The sequence below is a fragment of the Cervus canadensis genome, chromosome 4 (assembly GCF_019320065.1).
Source record: "Cervus canadensis isolate Bull #8, Minnesota chromosome 4, ASM1932006v1, whole genome shotgun sequence".
NCBI lineage: Eukaryota > Metazoa > Chordata > Mammalia > Artiodactyla > Cervidae > Cervus > Cervus canadensis.
Genome location: NC_057389.1, coordinates 58,569,420 through 58,589,178, shown reverse-complemented (window position 1 = coordinate 58,589,178; position 19,759 = coordinate 58,569,420). Strand labels below are relative to the sequence as shown.

The window sequence follows — 19,759 nt, the reverse complement described above, 5'->3', positions numbered from 1 at the left end:
GCATTGGATTTTAGTTGCAGCGTGTGGGATCTAGTTCCTGACCAGGGATCAGACCTGAATTGGGAGCATGGAGTCTCAGCCACTGGACCACCAGGGAAGTCCTAGCACTGTATATTTTGAAAAGAATTCTTATGATTGATCATTTTTCTTATTATAGTAAATAGTCCTGCCTTGTGATAGTGTCTGTTTTCCTATCTTTACTTAAAATCTAGTTTTTTATGCTGTGGCAGAAGCACTTCTAAAAAGAGAGAAGGTAGAACACTTTAGCAGTTAGGACAAATGATGGTGGCTGTCATTTTCATCATAGATTAAAATACATCCTCCGTACTTGTAAAAAGAAGTCTGTCAAAGATACATTGTGGTGAGGGCAAGATATTTAGAAAATGCCACACAGCACATGTGCACCAGCTGCTTTCATATCCTGGTGAGCCCTAGCCCTTTGTCGTAGCTCGAGTCTTAATCATCCTCTAAGTCCATGGTGTCCTTTTTTGAGTATTGAACCTCATGTAGTCTTTGGGAAGGTAGGAGTTTGTCATACCAGGCTGAGAAGTGGCTTTAGGAAAATTATGTGTTGAACAGGAATTGTGGCACCTATTATAACTTTGGGTGACCACAAAGTGTCTTTGCTAACCTTTGTAAAAGATTGTGCTGATTTAGGCTGTGAATACTTAGGAAGTATGTCAAAGTTGATTGCAAAGTGTTTTTATAAAATAAAGGATATTATAAAGGCAAATGCCTTCTTAGAAAGTGTAAAATTCCCTGAGGTTGTGGTGAGGGAAGACATTTAGGAAATACCACACAGAACATGTGCACCAGCTGTTTAAGCATAATAGTGAGCCTCAACCCCCTGTCATAGCTTGAGTCTTGAAATGATCACTGATAATCAGAATCCACGGGGTCCTGTTTCTGAATATTTAGCCTAATGTACTGTGCTACAGGGCATTTGAAGTGCTATGAGCTATTACTTGCAAATTCAGATTGCAAATGAGAAAAGAATTCTAGCAGGAAAAGTAAGCTGTCATATTGTACACAGTTTCAATAAAGATGCAAACCTAGAACATAGTGAGATGAAGTTTCAGACAAAAGCCAGTTTGGTGTCTCTAATGCTTAATTAGGAACTCATTTAGAAAGATGACCCATAAACAGTTAAGTCAGACGTTAAATTGAGTAATTGGCCTTTCTAAGTCAGTTTTCTCTTACTGTTTGCACGTGTTGTACTTATTTTAAAAACATTTAAATTACACTCTAGGACTCAGTTGATGAGATTAATGTTGAAATTCTAGGATCACACATAAAATAGAGTTGAAACAGTTGGTGGTCAGTTATGGTTATCACTTACATTTTTCTCCCGTGGTGGCAAATCCACATTTACTGAAGACTTAGTTTTCTCTGAGTAATTGCGGTAACATAGGAATACCAGAAGTACTCCCTTCCCATCTTGTTTATTGTTGGTATCACTTAGCATATTCACCCAGTTTACCAAGCAGATGCTGGTAGTTGAAACCATGTTAGGAACCTCAAATCATTTTAACTGTGGATTATAATTAGGGGATAGAGGAAATTGAGAAAGGACAGTTCACCTAAGATTGCATGTCTATAGAGTATTATAGTGAAATATTAATACAAACCTTTTGGGTTAAAGTCATGGAGTCCATGGACCTCAGCTTTATGCCCTAATAATCTGGGTCCTAAGGTGGTCTTTGGGATGGGAAAGGGAAACGAGATGTTCTGTACTTGGGAGAATAGCCTTCCACATCCTTACCTGGCTGGTTTGAATAGTTTGTGGTTTTGAGATATCTGTGGTATCTCATCCCAAATTTCACAAAACTCTCTCAGTGAACTTTTATAACTTAATAAAAAAGAAGTCCTCTTAATAAATTTTGCTCTGTTTAAGTGTCTCTTATTTTTTGTATTTTAGTTGAAATAGGTATATCCATCTTAATAAGGTTATAATCAAGATGCTAGTTTTCATGTTTTTTTTTTTATGGTTTTGTTTTTTATTAGTGCTGTTCTAGATGCCTTACATGCATTGTTCCATTTAATCCTCAAGGCATTTATAAGAGAGCAAAATATTGCTCCTATTTTTACAGAAGGAGAAACTGAGTATGGAGAGTTTAAATAGGATCATAATAGTAAGAACTGGAGCTGGAGATTCAAATTCAGGTCTTTATGTTTTGGGAAAGTTTGAACTCTGAGCTACTAAGCCATACTGTGTCCTTTGTGATGAACTTTCAAGCCAAACTGTTAATGAAAATAACATCTAATTAGCAGAAATTCTAACTTTTTAGAATTCACTGACAAATTTTTATGAGTGGAACCCATATTCTTGTTTTACTTTTGTAGGAACTGAAAGATGTGGGCCATCGTGATCAGATGGCTGCAGCCAGAGGAATCCTGCAGAAAAACGTTCCAATCCTCTATACTGCATCCCAGGCATGCCTACAGCACCCTGACGTCGCAGCCTACAAGGCCAACAGAGACCTGATATACAAGCAGCTGCAACAGGCAGTCACAGGAATTTCTAATGCAGCCCAGGCCACTGCATCAGATGATGCCTCTCAGCACCAGGGTGGAGGAGGAGGAGAACTGGCATATGCCCTCAATAACTTTGATGTAAGTTATACTTGGGAGGAGACTTCAGGCTCTTGACGATCCCTCAAAGTTAACAGATTTCTGGGGAAATGTGATCAAGGTTTCTCATGAAAGCTCAATTTTGTCTTAGATTTGTAGTGTAAGTTGAAAGAAATTTTATGAACCATCAGTCAGCTTGATCTTGGCCTAAAGCATTTATCTTTTCTTCCCCCTCCCCTCCCGTCCCTCTTCCCCTTCCCTTCTCTTTTCTTTTTTAGTTTTAGTTAAACTTCTGGATTTTTTTAATACAACTTGTGTTTCCTTAAGAGGTCATTCTTTAGATATGAATTCTATTCATTTCAACCAAGATTTTAACCTTCTGGGAGATGTGAACCTATGGACGATACAGAGGCAAAGTGCACTTATGTTGTGTGCTCCAGGTACTCACAGTCTAGTGAGAGTAACAGACACATCATAAATGACTACAGCAAAAGTGCTGTCATCTTAATCTTATTTGCCTGGACACACTTCTCAATAACTAAATTGTAATAAAGACAACATTTAATCAAGTGGGAGCAAATTTAAGATTAAAATACTTTGTTAGCATAATGCTGTATAATCACTTTTTATAAATGATGCCCCAGTTATGTTCTGTGTATATATTCTATGCACACACTATCCTATGTGTCAACTCGAATCATAATTTTTGGGGATGTATTTTATGGTTTTAAATTTCTACCCACAATGCCTCATGGCTTCCAGTAGATGGCAGCAGTTCAAGATTCCTTTAATTTTTTTTTTTTTGAACCCACTGTTAATTTTTTTTTAAAAATTAGCATAAGAGAAAATTACCTTCCAGGTGACAAGCATCCTTTCATAAGTAGGAATGCTTTGAAGTATAGAGTGAATATAATGGAGTGCATTTTAACAGTTTTTCTTGATTTTTCTTTCCTTTGTCTTACCTCTTTGGCTTGGGTAAAGACAGTGTTAAGCCAAAAGTCTATGATGTTAGAACTGAATTTTGACCCTGGAACCTTAAACATTAAATGAACTTAGAGCAAATTCTTAAGATATATCTTACAATTAACTGGCACTGTTGTTTTTCCCCTTCAAATTTGATAGTATTAGCTACTGGCCTCATTCAAGGCAGTAAGGGTTACATTTTGCCCTAAGTTGAGTAGTATCTATTAGAGGCCACTTAACCTCTTCAGGGTACAGTGAAACTTCATTCATAAAATGAGCAGGTTGGACTAAATGCTTATAGGTCTGTTGAAGTTCTGTGACTGTTAAAACCCTCTGACCATTCCTTCCTCCTTCCTGTTGGTCATTGTGAAGAAGGCATTGTGTATTCAGTTTTGACCAGAGAAATAACTGCAGTATGTTAGTCTGGTAAGAAAAACGATCAGCTATAATGTAGGTTAATAATAAACCGAAGGAATCGTATGTTCAGTTTTGAAACGGAAGGTTTTTGGGAAGAGAAAGAAGAAATGTGTACTTATTGGAAAAGGGCAGGCTTTTTTTAGGGGGAAAAAAACTTGGCATTTAAATTGAAATCAATAAGAACATAGTCCCTATAAAGAAAAATAAAGGCAAAATATTTGTACAGACATTTATTGGTGTGAGGATGAATTGTATCAAGTGGAAAGTCTATGGAAGGCCAGTAGACCCTGTTCTGCGACTGTTGATGTTAGACCTTATACCTATAGCTTACTTGTGACCTGACTTTATTCATCAGTGGTAAATCTAGATTTGAGTGGAGTCGGGGAAGTAAAGGGGAGACAGAGGAAGGATTTATTCTTTTGGGGGTAATTGTGTCTTAGAGAGTGGCTTTGTTGGGACAGATTGCTGTCATCTCTTACAGAATATCTGAAGGTTTTTGAGGTAATAAAGTCTCTAATATGGAATTAGCAGAATAAATTTGAGACTGAATCATTTATAAACTTTGAAATGTATAAGGTGAGGACAGTTGAAACTGATTATAAATGACTTTTCTGAAACTTTGATGACAGAAGTCAGCGCTTTGTTTTTATTTTTTGTGTGTGGTGAAACAGTTCTCTTACTGTCATGTAACAGTTTTACACTCTGTACCTAGAAAAGGAAAAGAGTGCTGATGTTTATTTTTCTTGTAATTCTCATTTGGTTACTTACTATTTTTTTTTTTTTTTTTTTGGTTACTTACTATTATGATATATGTTAACCTTTAGATATTCAGATTAAGTAGCATGAACATGATTTTTATGCTGACATAGTTCTGTTTGCATTTGAGATATCATACCTTATTCAGACCCCTTCAGCTTGATAGTATTGCTTGCAGTGCCTTCTTTAAGAAGTAATCCACCATCAGCCAACTTGTGTGGGATGCCCCTCATCTGCCAAGTATAACTTTGTTTCAGGCTTTGAAATTTTTTGTGTTATATATTGGTGTTTCTAAACAGCATTTTCCTCACCTTGAATACTGGAGGAAATAGAGATTACACTAATAGTCACTAATGCTTCCTTTGCAGAAACAAATCATTGTGGACCCCTTGAGCTTCAGCGAGGAGCGCTTTAGGCCTTCCCTGGAGGAGCGCCTGGAAAGCATCATTAGTGGGGCTGCCCTGATGGCTGATTCATCCTGCACACGTGATGACCGGCGTGAGAGAATCGTGGCAGAGTGCAATGCTGTCCGCCAGGCCTTGCAGGACCTGCTCTCGGAGTACATGGGCAATGTGAGTAAGAAGAATTTTCCCTGACAGGTGTTGGTTCTGAGGTGTTTTTCAAAACTTTCTTTGAAGTAACAAGAGTTTTCTGTAATAATTGTTGGGTCTGAGGTGTTTTAACTGTAAGTGTCAAATATGTTTTTAGCTTCTTGACTTTTGGGTGAAGTAAATTTTTCAAGGAATGGATAGATAGCTTACTGTGTATCCCCTTTCTCAACTTTTTAGTGTTTAAAATTTTAAGCTTATAGAAATCATACAGTACACCCTTTATCTAGTTCACTAATTAACAGATAAATATGTTTGTGTGTATATGTGTGTATGTGCATATATACAACCCTTTTTTCTATGAAACATTTGAAAGTAACTTGCAGAAATTGTGTTTCTTCACCTCTGTCTACATATTTCAGCATGTGTCTACATGGATAGTAACCTTCAACACCCCTAAAATTCTTTTACCACATCTAGGTAACCATATAATTTTGAGCAAAAGGGAATATTGAAAAAAGTTATAATAGATGAAGTTTCTTGAATGAACTGTATATACAATGTGATAAGACTAGATTTTTGCCAAGCAGAGCAAAGTCGGACACGACTGAGCAACTGAACTGAACTGCTGTGTTAGGTGAAGTGAGTAGTGTTTTTGAACTTTTAAGATTTGTGTTTGAAAACCAATGCTGTGAAATTTAACACCTTTCTTTTTGCCGTAGAAAATACTGTACTTGTTTTCTCTATTGGTAATGTCTTTTTTACTTCCTTAATACTTTTCCATTTCAATTATTTAATGCTGGTTTAGGGTTACTATAGTTTAGATCTTGTACCCAGTCTTTTACTGTGGCAAAGAAGGAATAAATTAAATAAAAATTATAGAGAATCATTTTAAAGGGAAGAAACGACAATGCGAATTAGTTTTAGTGATTTTTGTCTACTTAATAGTTTTTGGGAAAAGATCTTTGGTACTTTCTCATATGTTCGTTTGCCATACATCTTGTTTGTTCATTTATATTCTTATATAAGTGAACATATAATGGTGGGTCATGATGGAATTCCTGGGGTGAAGATGAATGGCTTCCTGTGTTTATCTTGTTTCTACCATATTGTGAAATTAGTCAAGCATATTGAATTTTTTTAAGCCATTGCCACGTTTTGATCATATGCAGTCTACCTCAAAAATGAGATTAGAGGCTTAGTTAAATCAGATGGAAAAAGCAGTTGATAAGTCAACAGTGAAAATGTGGGACACATTTAAAAACCCATATGTAAGCCTGGAAATCAGAAAATGTAAAAAATGGCTAATTTGAAGACTAACTCACGATATTGGAGTCTTAAAGAGGGAAACAAAGGCCTCGTGGCATGTATGTGAATCAGTTCCCTGCCATCATGTACAGTGCTGAAGTGATGTGAAAGTGTCTAGTAGTTATGATTGGGAAGCCACTTTAAAAACAGCCTTTGTAGGGGAGAGTATGTGATAAATCTGTTCTCGTTGCTCCATACCAGAACTTCCTAACCAATCTAAAAAAATATTCCTTCAGTCTTAGGTTTGGTCAGGTCTTGGGCTAGTCACCTCTGGTTGTGAGTCACCTCTTGGATTCTCCCCAGAATGCCAGACATTTAAATAGTACTTTCTATTTTGTGCCATGGATGTAAGTAAAAGTGGGAAATATTCATTTATACTGAAGATTTGGGGACCGTAACAGCCATCTTACATAGCATCTTACTATATAAGTGAAAGCTAGAACAGTGATTGATGTTGGGCAGAATGTAAAGGATTATGATGGGGCTTTTGAAGGGAGTTATGTCAAGATTCAGAAATATATTTTAGAAAAAAATTTCTGAGCATGTTTCTCCTAAAGATAAAAATATTTAATAGTTTGCTTGAATTGACTCACATAACAGTGATCAGGCTGTGTCCTGTCCAGAGATACTGGAGTGAGGATAAAGTGGGAGGGCAGTGAAGCACATCTGAAGAAACCTTAGGGTAAAAGGAAGTCAAGAAACACCTGGAGTAACAGGCAAATTTGGCCTAGGAGTATGGAATGAAGCAGGGCAAAAGCTAATAAAGTTTTGCCTAGAGAATGCACTGGTCATAGCAAACACCCTCTTCCAACAACACAAGAGAAGACTCTACACATGGACATCACCAGATGGTCAACACGGAAATCAGATTGATTAATTCTTTGCAGCCAAAGATGGAGAAGCTCTATACAGTCAGCAAAAACAAGACCACGAACTGACTGTGGCTCAGGTCATGAACTCCTTATTGCTAAATTCAGACTTAAATTGAAGAAAGTAGGGAAAACCACTACTATGACCCGTATGACCTAAATCAAATCCCTTATGACTATACAGTAGAAGTGAGAAATAGATTTAAAGGACTAGATCTGACAGACAGAGTGCCTGATGAACTATGGACAGAGGTTCATGACATTGTACAGGAGACAGGGATCAATACCATCCCCATGGAAAAGAAATGCAAAAAGGCAAAATAGTTGTGAGGAGGCCTTACGAATAGCTGCGCAAAGAAGAGGAGCGAAAAGCAAAGGAGAAAAGGAAAGATATTCCCATTTGAATGCAGAGTTCCAAAGAATAGTGAGGAGAGATAAGAAAGCCTCCCTCAGTGATCCCTGCAAAGAAATAGAGGAAAACAACAGAATGGGAAAGACTAGATCTCAAGAAAATTAGAGATACCAAAGGAACTTTTCATGCAAAGATGGGTTTGATAATGGACAGAAATGGTATGGACCTAACAGAAGCAGAAGATATTAAGAAGAGATGGCAAGAATACACAGAAGAACTGTACTAAAAAGATCTTCACGACCCAGATAATCATGATGGTTTGATCACTCACCTAAAACCAGATATCCTGGAATGTGAAGTCAAGTGGGCCTTAGAAAGCATCACTACGAACAAAGTTAGTGGAGGTGATGGAATTCCAGTTGAGCTGAAAGATGATGCTGTGAAAGTGCTGCACTCAATATGCCAGCAAATTTGGAAAACCCAGCAGTGGCCACAGGACTGGAAAAGGTCAGTTTTCATTCCAGTGCCAAAGAAAGGCAATCCCCAGGAGTGCTCAAACTACCACACAATTACACTCATCTTACACGCTAATAAAGTAATGCTCAAAATTCTCCAAGCCAGGCTTCAGCAATACGTGACCAGTGAACTTCCAGATGTTCAAGCTGGTTTTAGAAAAGGCAGAGGAACCAGAGATCAAATTGCCAATATCTGCTGGATCATCAAAAAAGCAAGCGAATTACAGAAAAACGTCTATATCTGTTTTATTGACTAGGCCAAAGCCTTTGACTGTGTGGATCATAATAAACTGTGGAAAATTCTGAAAGAGACGGGAATACCAGACCACCTGACCTGCCTCTTGAGAAACCTGTATGCAGGTCAGGAAGCAACAGTTAGAACTGGACATGGAACAACAGGCTGGTTCCAAATAGGAAAAGGAGTACCTCCAGGCTGTATATTGTCACCCTGCTTATTTAACTTACATGCAGAGTACATCATGAGAAATGCTGGGCTGGAAGAAGCACAAGCTGGAATCAAGATTGCCAGGAGAAATATCGATAACCTCAGATATGCGTATGATACCACCCTTATGGCAGAAAGTGAAGAGAAGCCTTCACTTCAGAAAGTGAACTAAAAAGCCTCTTGATGAAAGTGAAAGAGGAGAGTAAAAAAAGTTGGCTTAAAGCTCAACATTCAGAAAACTAAGATCATGGCATCCGGTCCCATCACTTCATGGGAAATAGATGGGGGAAACAGTGAAAACAGTGTCAGACTTTATTTTTCTGGGCTCCAAAATCACTGCAGATGGTGATTGCAGCGATGAAATTAAAAGACACTTCCTCCTTGGAAGGAAAGTTACGACCAACCTAGACAGTATATTAAAAAGCAGAGACATTACTTTGCCAACAAAGGTCCGTCTAGTCAAGGCTGTGGTTTTTCCAGTGGTCACGTATGGATGTGAGAGTTGGACTGTGAAGAAAGCTGAGCGTTGAAAAATTGATGCTTTTGAACTGTGGTGTTGGAGAAGACTCTTGAGAGTCCCTTGGACTGCAAGGAGATCCAACCAGTCCATCCTAAAGGAGATCAGTCCTGGGTGTTCATTGGAAGGACTGATGCTGAAGCTGAAACTCCAGTAGTTTGGCCACCTGATGCGAAGAGTTGACTCATTGGAAAAGACCCTGATGCTGGGAGGGACTGGGGGCAGGAGGAGAAGGGGACGACAGAGGATGAGATGGCTGGATGGCATCACCTACTCAATGGACATGAGTTTGAGTAAACTCTGGGAGTTGGTGATGGACAGGGAGGCCTGGCATACTGCGATTAATGGGGTCACAAAGAGTCGGACACGACTGAGCGACTGAACTGAACTAGGGTAAAAGGATCTGCAAGAAGCAGAATCAACTGGGGATAGGGTTTGCTTATTCATGAAGCATTCAAAAACCTCCAGTGATAGTCAGAATTTACCTGGCAGTATCTTCTTGTCACGCAGTTCATATTATGTGTAATCTGCACAGTAGTGTGCTGGGCACTGTTTAAGGGGAGGAATGAGGCACTGATCCTTCCCTTTGGAAACGTACAGCATCTCTACAGTCCCATATTTTTGGGAGTGCCATCATAGGTTTTACTAAATACCATGGGAATTGCAAGGAGGATGAGTTTATTTCTAGCTGGGAAACCTGAGGCAATTTATCAAGTATTTATTTTATGGTCTTTGCATTGAGCTCTACCTTGATTTTTAAAAAACGGTTCACTTTCAGTTGATTAGTTCTTTTGAAAAATATTAGATGAGTTATTATTATGGAGAATTGGGACAGTTTGTATTAATTAAAACTGGTTCAGTACATAGAACTTGTTGATGGAGTGGTAAAAATCCAGAAAGGCTCATGTATTTTTACTTTTTCCTCTTGTTGAATTCTCCCAGTCATGTCATTATTTTTATAGATACATACTGCAATATTTTTGTTGTAATTTCTTGAGCCTTCCTTCTTCATCCTGTGTTGCCACTTAGCAAGTTACACTGGTGTTTCCTCTGAGACAATGATTTAATAATTTTATAATAATTTAATAATTTATATTTAATAATTTAATTATTACAATTATATAATAGTAATATTTAAATATAAAAACATTAACATTTAATAATTTATAATAATTTAATAAATTTATTAATAAATTTAATAGAGCTTTGTTTTCAAAATGTCCAGTTGATGAGATAGGGCAGTGAATCTTAACTTTGGATGGAAATTAGAATCCTTGGGCAATTTTTAGAAATCCTGATGTCTAGATTGTACCCAAATTAAGTCATAATTACCAGATTCAGTTCCAGGCATCAGTATTTTTAAAAGTTCCCCAAGAAATGCCAATGTACAGGTAAGGTGGTGAAACTGCTAGGATGGTTTATTGCATTTGTCCTTTTTTGTCTCCATTGCCATTGTCTTATTCCTGGCTCTCTTCACTTTCTCCATTTCGTGTTTGTTCTACCTGCTCAGGTCAGTCTGAGCTTATGCCTTCAGTAGGACATTGTTCATTATGTTTTTGAAATTCCCTTCCCACTTGATTAAATCTAACCTGCTCTTCCTTCAAGGCTCACATTTCCCTGCCCTCCCCAACCCCCATCTCTGTGCTGAACGCCATTTCAAACTACACCATTCTACATTATTTTTTGCTACTTGAAGCAAGTAGCACTCAATTGTTTTACTTCCTTGAATTGTTGCTTAATTGTATTACCTTTATCCATGCAATTTCTGTAGCTTGGTTTTAAACTTTTGAAAGATGGGCCTATTTTTAAAATATTCTTTCAGGGTTCAATATAATGCTAGAAGAGATACTCAATAGGTGCTTGCTTCATAAGAACTCATGCTGACTTGGGAAAAATGGATAAAGTGAACAGTTTGGGATATTCTTGGTGCTAGGGATACATTAGTGAAAAAAATAAAGATTCTTGTTCTTATTTGTCTTACATTCTAGAGCATTATGGAGGAGGTGGCCATGGGTGGTTTACCCCTACTTCTTGTAGATTTTTCAGTTTTTCAGTATACAGATGACATTTTTGGAAAAAAATTAAATCAGATACTCTGAAATAAGCAGTGAGGGTAAATGATTATAAGGTGAGGGCCCAGCTCTCTTTTAAAGACTCCAAGGGCTAGAAGGTCAGCAGCCTTAGTGCTGCTTCTTGCATTGTAGTTTGGAGAGTTAAGAGATGATGTTAGATCTGTTGCTGACTTACTCTGAAGCTTTAAGAAACATTGGTGTTAAAAATAATTCATTTGACCCGTGCTTACTTAACATTATGGAAATACTTCAGATGCCTGGCAGTAGAGGGTTTTGGGACTGTTCAGTGGATCTCTGTAGTTTCACAAATGACTTTCCAGGTTTCCTTGATATGAAATGTGGTTATTGTGGTTAAGTTTAATTTGTTCTTGCTCTATCAACCTAAGGTTACTCTGTCTGTGAGGATTCTAGGGAAGGAAAAGCAACTTGGATGGGTTTAAAAGTGAATGGATTGAAATTGAAATGTAATTGAATTTGAAAAAAGTTATTGCCACTGTTTATTTTTTCTAATTGAAATTCACACATGTACATTAAATTATTGAACCACCATTGCTACTAACATTTAGGTATATGTATTTCCAGTTGGTCCATTTTCTTGTATGCAGTGTTTTCTAAATTTTAAAATAATGTTTTAACCCTCTTAATATTCTCTACATAGTCATAAGATATTCATAGAATGTTCAAACTGTTAAGTTAATGGGACAACAACATGAATGGACCTGGAGGATATTATGCTGAGTGAAATAAGCCAGACACAAAGGACAAATCCTGTATGATCCCACTTCCATGAGGTTCCTAAGAGTTAAATTCATAGAGACAGAAAGGAGAGTGGGAGTGCCAGGCACTAGCAGAGATGGGAGTGTTGAGTTACTGTTTAATGGGAACAGAGTTTCAGTTTGGGAAAATGAAAACTTCTGGAAATGGATGTGGTGATGGCTGCACAGTAATATAAATGTTCTTAAGACTTGTGATCTATATGCTTAAAATTGACTAAGATGGTAAATGCTATGTTATGCAATTAACATAATAAAAAATAATAATGAACAAAATGAAAAAACAAACAATTAGGTTAACAGGTTAAAATCAGCTACTAGTTTAATGTGTTCAAATTTGTTTCTTAAATGTGTAGTTGACTTTGGAGCCCAATTCTGTGTTATAATATTCTCTGAAGATATTTCAGTGCCAGTGAAACACCGCCTTCTGAAGAGCTGTGTACTTGGGTACAGCTGAATTCTTTATTTCACACTCTTCTTCTGCTAAGGGATATGCTGATCCTTAATTTGGTCCTTTCTCCCTTTGTAGGTCATGTGCTTTGAGTTTTTCCCGGTAGTAGAATTTATTAGGGCCAAACTTGTTTCTATTACCATACTCACATTCCCCTCAATAAACGAGTGAACAACCCTTCCCCCCATCCCAACCCAAAATCCTCTTGTCCCCCAGTCTGAACATTCTTAACACAATGTCTGAAACATAAAAGACCTCAGTCTTTGAAATGAATTCCATTTGGGTGTGTTTTGTTTGTTTGTTTGCCACACGCACAACTTATGGGATTTTAGTTCCCTCACTGGGAATCAAACCTAGTACCTCTGCAATGAAAGGGCAGAGCCCTAACCATTCGACTACTAGGAAGTTCCCAGAATTCCACTTGGTTGTGACCTTAGCAATCTTGTCTAGCAGTTCAGTCATGTGCTGAGTTACTAGAATTAGAATTTGTAATTGGTGAGAAGAAGTACATGTCTTGGACTTGAGTAGCTTTAGCTTGGTTCCATCCAGTGTGGTAACCAGTAGGCATATGTGGCTATTGAGCACTTAAAATGTGACAGGTCCAAATTGAGATGTGTTGTGAGTGTAAACTATACACCAAATTTCCAAGACATACTTCACTGAAAAAGCTGTAAATATCTCTGTCTCATTGATAATATTTTGGATATATTGGGTTAAATAAAATTTGTTCTTATTTTTTTACCTGTTTCTTTTTACCTATGGCTACTTGAAAATTTTAGATTACATATGTAGTTTTTATTTCTTGCTTGTCTTACATTTCTCTTGGATAGTTACAGCTACTGGATAGCCAACCAGTTAAGAGGAGTAGCTAAAGAGTTAAGCCATCAACTTCTTCCTTCAGTGTCTGGATGGTAACTTACATAGTAGCTGTTATAGCTTGTATTTTTTTATACCTTAAACTAGTTTTAGGCAGAATAAAATTGGTACAGCTTAGGACCTGGTGAGGATGATGTTGCTTAAGGTTAAATTTGTCTTTGTTCTTGCCCTGAAGCATTGGAGGCAGTGATTTTAGGACCTTTAAAGAGTAATGAAGTAGTAACTAGACATTTTTTGTATTGGACTGGGCCTGTATTTGAGGGGTTTGATTATGTAACATATCAGGTATAAAATTTTTATCTGATTAAGAGAATAGATATGAATGTATGAATAAGGTGCAGTTAATGTTCGCTCTCGAAGATATATTGTCATTGCAGTGAAGGGAAGCACTTAATCTAGATGCTGATCTCTTCTCAGTTTTGCGAATGCTTTCCTGGAACCACTTTAGCAGAGCCAGAGCTTCCAAGCTTTGGAAGGACTCTTCGAAGAGCTTGTTACTGCGTTATTTTGTAGCTACATTTTCTAATTTTCAGAATTAGAATAGGTTATTTTATTTCTGATTATAAAGTTCTCTGTTCTTTATATATCACCATTTTTGGTATATAGCATGCCAGAATTCATTTGGACTGTGTGTGTATGTATACATTTATTTGTTCTTATTGTTTCTTTTTTTGATAGCAGAACTAAGGATTATCTTACTATTATAGTACTTACCATATATACTGGTCATTGTGCTGAGAGACGTATATTATTACCTGTTTGACTACCATAATAACCCTTATTGAATTATTACTTGCTCAGAAATGTGTAATCATATAGCTGCGGTTTGAACTCAGATCCCTGTGAACTGAGAATCTGAACACTTACTACTTTTATTATAATGCATCTTTGTAAGTCAGAAAATATGATTTTATACCATCGTCTTTAATAATCATGGAATTTTTCACTGTATAGCTCTATAAATGAAACTTATTAGTGAAATACTTCACAGTAAATAAGGTAAACCCAGCTCTTGTATAGCTGCTTGAAGTGAACTAAACAAGAAAAGAAAGCCGTGTTAGAGTATCCTGCTAGACTCTCTGGTGGTGCATGATGTCACAGATGTTTCAGTTGGTTCTGTGATACGCAGCTATAGGGCCCGAGTGTTGTTATATAATACGCTACGATTTCCATCTTTGTGTGAACCCTTGGGTTTCCTGCAGTAGACTCTTCCCTGTATTGCTAGTCCATAGTTCTGTAGCTGTATGATTTTATTGATTTGTTAGTGTAAGCTGTTCTGTGATCTGCCTAGCATATTTGGAGAATTTAGGTATAAATAGATGTTGCATTGAATGCAAAATTCAAACATGTGTAGGACTTCTTCCTCTTGACATTTATGTAATTTGGAAAGCTTATTTGTCAAAAATTGTATGATTTTCTTGTGGTGTCAGATGAGAGGTTTAAAAGACCTTAAGTCTGAGGAAGATGTCTCTAGTTGTATTTTATGTTGCTTTCTAAGAGGTTTGAGGTACTTCTTGCTATGCCATTCTGGCATTATGAATTGCAGTTTTTAACAGGCGAGATCCTAACCTTTTGTACACAGAAAGATGCATGTTTATATATTAGATAAAATGGCACTGGCTTAATGGAGCAGTAGTGGAGTGATCTCTTGAAATTAGGATGATGGAGCAGGCCCAGAAGCCTGTCCAGTGTCAGGCTGCAGATGCATTGAGTTTTAGCCTTTACCTTAATAATGTGATTTTTTTTTTTTTTTTTTTTTAGGTAATGATTCATTTAGGACTAGTTTGACTGAGAGAGTGAGTTGTTGGAGGGAGGAGGGGACTTTGTTTACTACAGTACATACTTGCAGAAAGTCTTGATCAAAACAGTCAGTTAGGAACAGTGTTGGTCTGAAGAAGACCTTTAGCGGTGCCCTGGCGGAGGGAACAGGCACTCTGGTCAGAGATAGGTGTAATACACTGACTTACTGTGACCTAGGAAAGGCTGCCAAAGATGTCTTCAACAAAGAATATGGATTTGGCATGGTCAAAATAGATCTGAGAATCAAGTCATGTAGTGGAGTGAAATTTTCTACTTCTGGTCATGCTTATGCTGATAAAAGGAAAGCATCAGGCAACCTAGAGACCAAATACAGGATCTGTAACTGTGGACTCACTTTCACCCAGAAGTGTAATGGATAGAAATCACTTGGGAGAATAAGTTGGCTGAAGGGTTGAAACTGACTCTTGATCCCATATTTGTACCGAACACAGGAAAGAAGAGTGGGAAATTGAAGGCCTCGTATTACTGGGATTGTTTCAGTTTGGCAGTAATGTTGATATAGATTTTTCTGGACCAACCATCTGTGGCTGGGCTGTGTTGGCCTTTGAAGGTTGGCTTGCTGGCTATCAGATGAGTTTTGACACAGCCAAATCCAAATTGTCACAGAATAATTGTACCCTGGGTTACAAGGTTGCAGACTTCTAGCTGCACACTCACGTGAATGATGGCACTGAATTTGGAGGGTCAATCTACCAGAAGGTGAATGAGAAGATTGAAATGTTGATAAACCTCGAGTAGACAACCGGCAGTAACAACACCCGCCTTGGCATTGCTGCTAAAGTAAGTACAAGCTGGACTGTAGAACTTCTCTCTCTGCTAAAGTAAACGATGCTAGCCTGATGGGACTGGGTTACACTCAGACCCTTTGACTAGGAGTGAAACTGACCCTGTTAGCTCTAATCGATGGAAAGAACTTCAGTGTAGGAGGGCACAAGGTCAGACTGGGATCTGAACTAGAAGCTTAATGTGGTTTTGAATAAAGCATCGGCTTTGTTCCTGGAGGTGAAGAGAAATGAACCCACTATGTTTTGACCTTAAATTTCTTCTGTGAAATTTCGGAAGTGTGAACTTTTTATTCTTCCAAAGAATTGTAATCCTCCTGTAATCCTCCCCACACTGAAGCTTAGATACTGAGTCCATCTTAAGGGAGGTGCTTGAAGGCATGCCTGGAAGTTGTCACGTTTGTCCACATTTCAGTTCAGTTCCTCAGTGTTCTTTTTAGTGTGTTCTTCAGCGATGGTGTAGTGTCGTGTTACAAAGGGATTGACCATACCCTCGAGTTGTCCATCATGTCCTGCATGTCCCACACCACTTTTTCATGATCTGGTAATATATCTCTGTACGGTAGTAGAAATCTTTGGTTTTGCATCAGAAGAAAATAAACACATCACATTTTGGGGGGGGGGCAGTCAGTTATCTCTGTGATAGTGTTTGCATTATCCTTTTTCTTCAACTATTTATCAGTGATTTTTGACCTTGGAAGTATAGAATTATAAATTTTGGAATTTGAAAGTAACATTAGTTATCATAGTGTAGGGTTGACAAATTAAACTTATTAGGTGGCCTGCCATCTATTTTTGTAAACTTTATTGGAACGTAGCCATACTCATTTGTTTACTTACAGTCCATGGCTGCTTTTCCACTGCAGTGACATAGTTAAGTTCTTGTGACCGAGATGGAATGGCCCTAAAAGCCCACAGTATTTGCTGTCTGGCCCTTTACAGAAGTTTGCCAAGCTTTAATCTGGTCCAGCCAACTAATTTTTTGGAAGGTTTTAAAATACAAACTCAGTTTTTCTTATTGGATGTGATATTATTTAGGTTATATATTTCTTCTTAGATAAATTCTGAAAGTTAGTGGCTTTTAAGGAATTGGTCCATTTTATCCATTTAATCAAGTTTTATATGAGAAAATTGTTTGTAGCAGTCTCTTATTATCCCTTTAGTATTTGTGGGGAGTCTATAGCCATATTCTCTAATTCATTCCAAGTGTAGGTAATTTGAGTCTAGTCTCTCTATTTTCTTTGCCAGTCTTGCTGTAGGTTTATCAATTCTATTTATCTTTTGAATGAACCAGCTTTTTATGGTTTCATTGTGTGTTTTTCCTCCGTTATTTTCAATTTCACTGATTTCTGTTCTTCATTGTTTCTTCTTTTTCCTTTAGGTTTATTTTGTTCTTTCTCTAGTTCCTTGAGGTAGGAAATTAAGTTATTGACTTGAGACCTTTTCTCTTTTTTAGTGTAAAGATTTAGGGCAGATTTCCATATAAGCCCTGCTTTGTCTTCATACTTCATTTTTGTTTAGTTTAAAATTTTTCCTTGAGTTTTCCTCTTTGACCAGTGGATTATTTGGAAGTACAGTATGTTTAGTTTCCAAGTATTTTCTTGTTAAATTTCTGTTACTGATTTCTTGTCTATGTGTGTGTACAGTCATGTCTCACTTTTTGTGACCCTGTGGACTGTAGCCCGCTATTCTCCTCTGTTCATGGAATTTTCCAGGCAAGAATACTAGAGTGGGTTGCCATTTCCTACTCCAGGGGATCTTCCCAACTCAGGGATTGAATCCTTATCTCCCGCATTGACAGGCGGATTCTTTACCTCTGTGCCACCTAGGAAGCCTTTACTGATTCCTAGCTTAATTCAAATTCAGTATGGTCAGAGAACATATTTTGCATGACTTTAGTTTTTTAAATTATTTATTGAGATTTGTTTTATGACCCAGTAGTGCTACCTTTGTGATATTGTATCTGCACTTGACTATGGTTATTTTTTTTTCTTTGCTATTGTTGGTTGGAGTGTTCTTTTAATATATATGCTAATTAGATTGAGTTGGTTGATGACATTGACTGATTCAGTTGGTTTAGTACTTCTGTATCTTGATTATTTGTTTATTTAGAGTCTGCTTCTTCTGATAGTTACTCAGACAGATACAGCCCTGTCTGCCAACTGTAATTGTGACTTGGGCCCTTTTTCATTTCAGTTCTCAAGATTGCTACTCTGTGTATTCTCTCCAGAGTCTTTAGTTGCATTCATTGGGATAGACATGGAATGTGTTTACCCCATCTTAATCAGAACTAAAACCAATCACCTATTTTCAAAACAGCCTAAGACCTGGCGGTAACTTGGCCCTGATCATACCCAGGTAAGAATAGTTAAGATTAGAATTGAGGCTTCTGATTTTTAGTCCAGAGCTATTTTTGGTGGTACCTTTCATATATGATGCCAAGGATGGTAGATAATAATGCTTACCTAGAATAGGTATCATTAAAGCTTGATCAAATAGCCTCCCCCATAGCTGTTTTCTCAGCTGTGAAACAGTCATTAATAGCTACCCTTCTACCTGACTTTGTTAGAAGGCACAGAGAAACACTCAAGACCAAGGAAAATGAAGAAGATGGGAAAGTTGATGGTGGTAATGCAAAAATATCAACATGCCTTGAGAGAAGAGAGCAATAAATGAACTGTAGTCTGGAAAATGTGAACAGGGACCTGGGTAGTCAGTGACTGAGGATGCTGTCCTTTCTTCTTGGCTCTGTGTGATATCTTGGTTTCTTGCTCTGTCTGTAGCAGAGAGCCGAAGCAACAGCCTCCACCCTCAGTCTGCATCATCTTGTAGTTTAAAGTATCTGATTTTAGCTGAAGAGGATCTTCTTCCCACCCCACCTCATTTGAGTGTGGAAAGGAAAAGGGATGCCATGTTTGACATGAGCATAAAACTAGAAAATGCTGTATACATGTGCAAATTGGTATTGTTTTACGAAATTAATAATACAATTCTTTCTTCCTCATCTATTCTTTTTACTTTTGGCAAAGTTGTCATGTTGAGACTAAACCGATTCATTAAAAATAGTGTCATTGTTTAAATGTAGCAAACTAGGCATTTAATTTTTTTTAATAAAATAAGCCTGTTTGTCTAGAATACCCATTTAGGACCAAAATGTTAAATTAAAAGCTTATCAGTCGTAACTTTCTACCCTAATATTTTCTGTCCAATGATCTTAAAAAAATTTTTTAATTTAAATTGGGTGTTTTAGAGGACCTAAGGTAGTTAAAAAGAACTGGTTGAATTTCTAGACTGTCCTTGCCAGAGATAGATGTAGCCCTGGCTGCCAGGAAATTTCTTCTCTCTGATTTCATGCCTGCTCTCTTGAAAGTTACTTTGGTTTTTGTATTTCTTCATCACAAAAGTCAGTGGAATGTGATGTTTTTCTTCTCTGAGTGAATGTACTTTTTTAAAATTTCATTTTATGTTGAATCTGTGTTCACATCAGATGACTGCTAAATAAGTACTTGACAGCTGATAATTTATTTATTTTAAAGTGGAATATTCAGTATTTAGAACCAGAGACTGCTACGAACAGATTTTGTTTGGTCATTCTCTGAAAACAGTATAAGACCTTTTCATAATGGTGTAATTTGGAAACATACCATAAAGAAGATATTTCACTTGAGTTGCTTTATGCTAAAATAATAACTAGTCAATAAATTGTCTTACAAGTATTATTTT

At 37.2% G+C, this 19,759-nt stretch overlaps 1 protein-coding gene and 1 pseudogene across 2 annotated transcripts in view; both read left to right on the top strand.

Moving 5' to 3' along the window:
* CTNNA1 (catenin alpha 1) overlaps positions 1–19,759 on the top strand; it is a 171,826-nt gene that overhangs the window by 58,741 nt on the left and 93,326 nt on the right. For both annotated transcript variants that reach the window (XM_043465373.1, XM_043465374.1), the window contains exons 6-7: positions 2,344–2,613; positions 5,076–5,279. In XM_043465373.1, the coding sequence (XP_043321308.1) occupies positions 2,344–2,613; positions 5,076–5,279 (474 nt within the window). The remainder of the gene's footprint in view (positions 1–2,343; positions 2,614–5,075; positions 5,280–19,759) is intronic.
* LOC122439862 lies at positions 10,440–17,763 on the top strand (annotated as a pseudogene).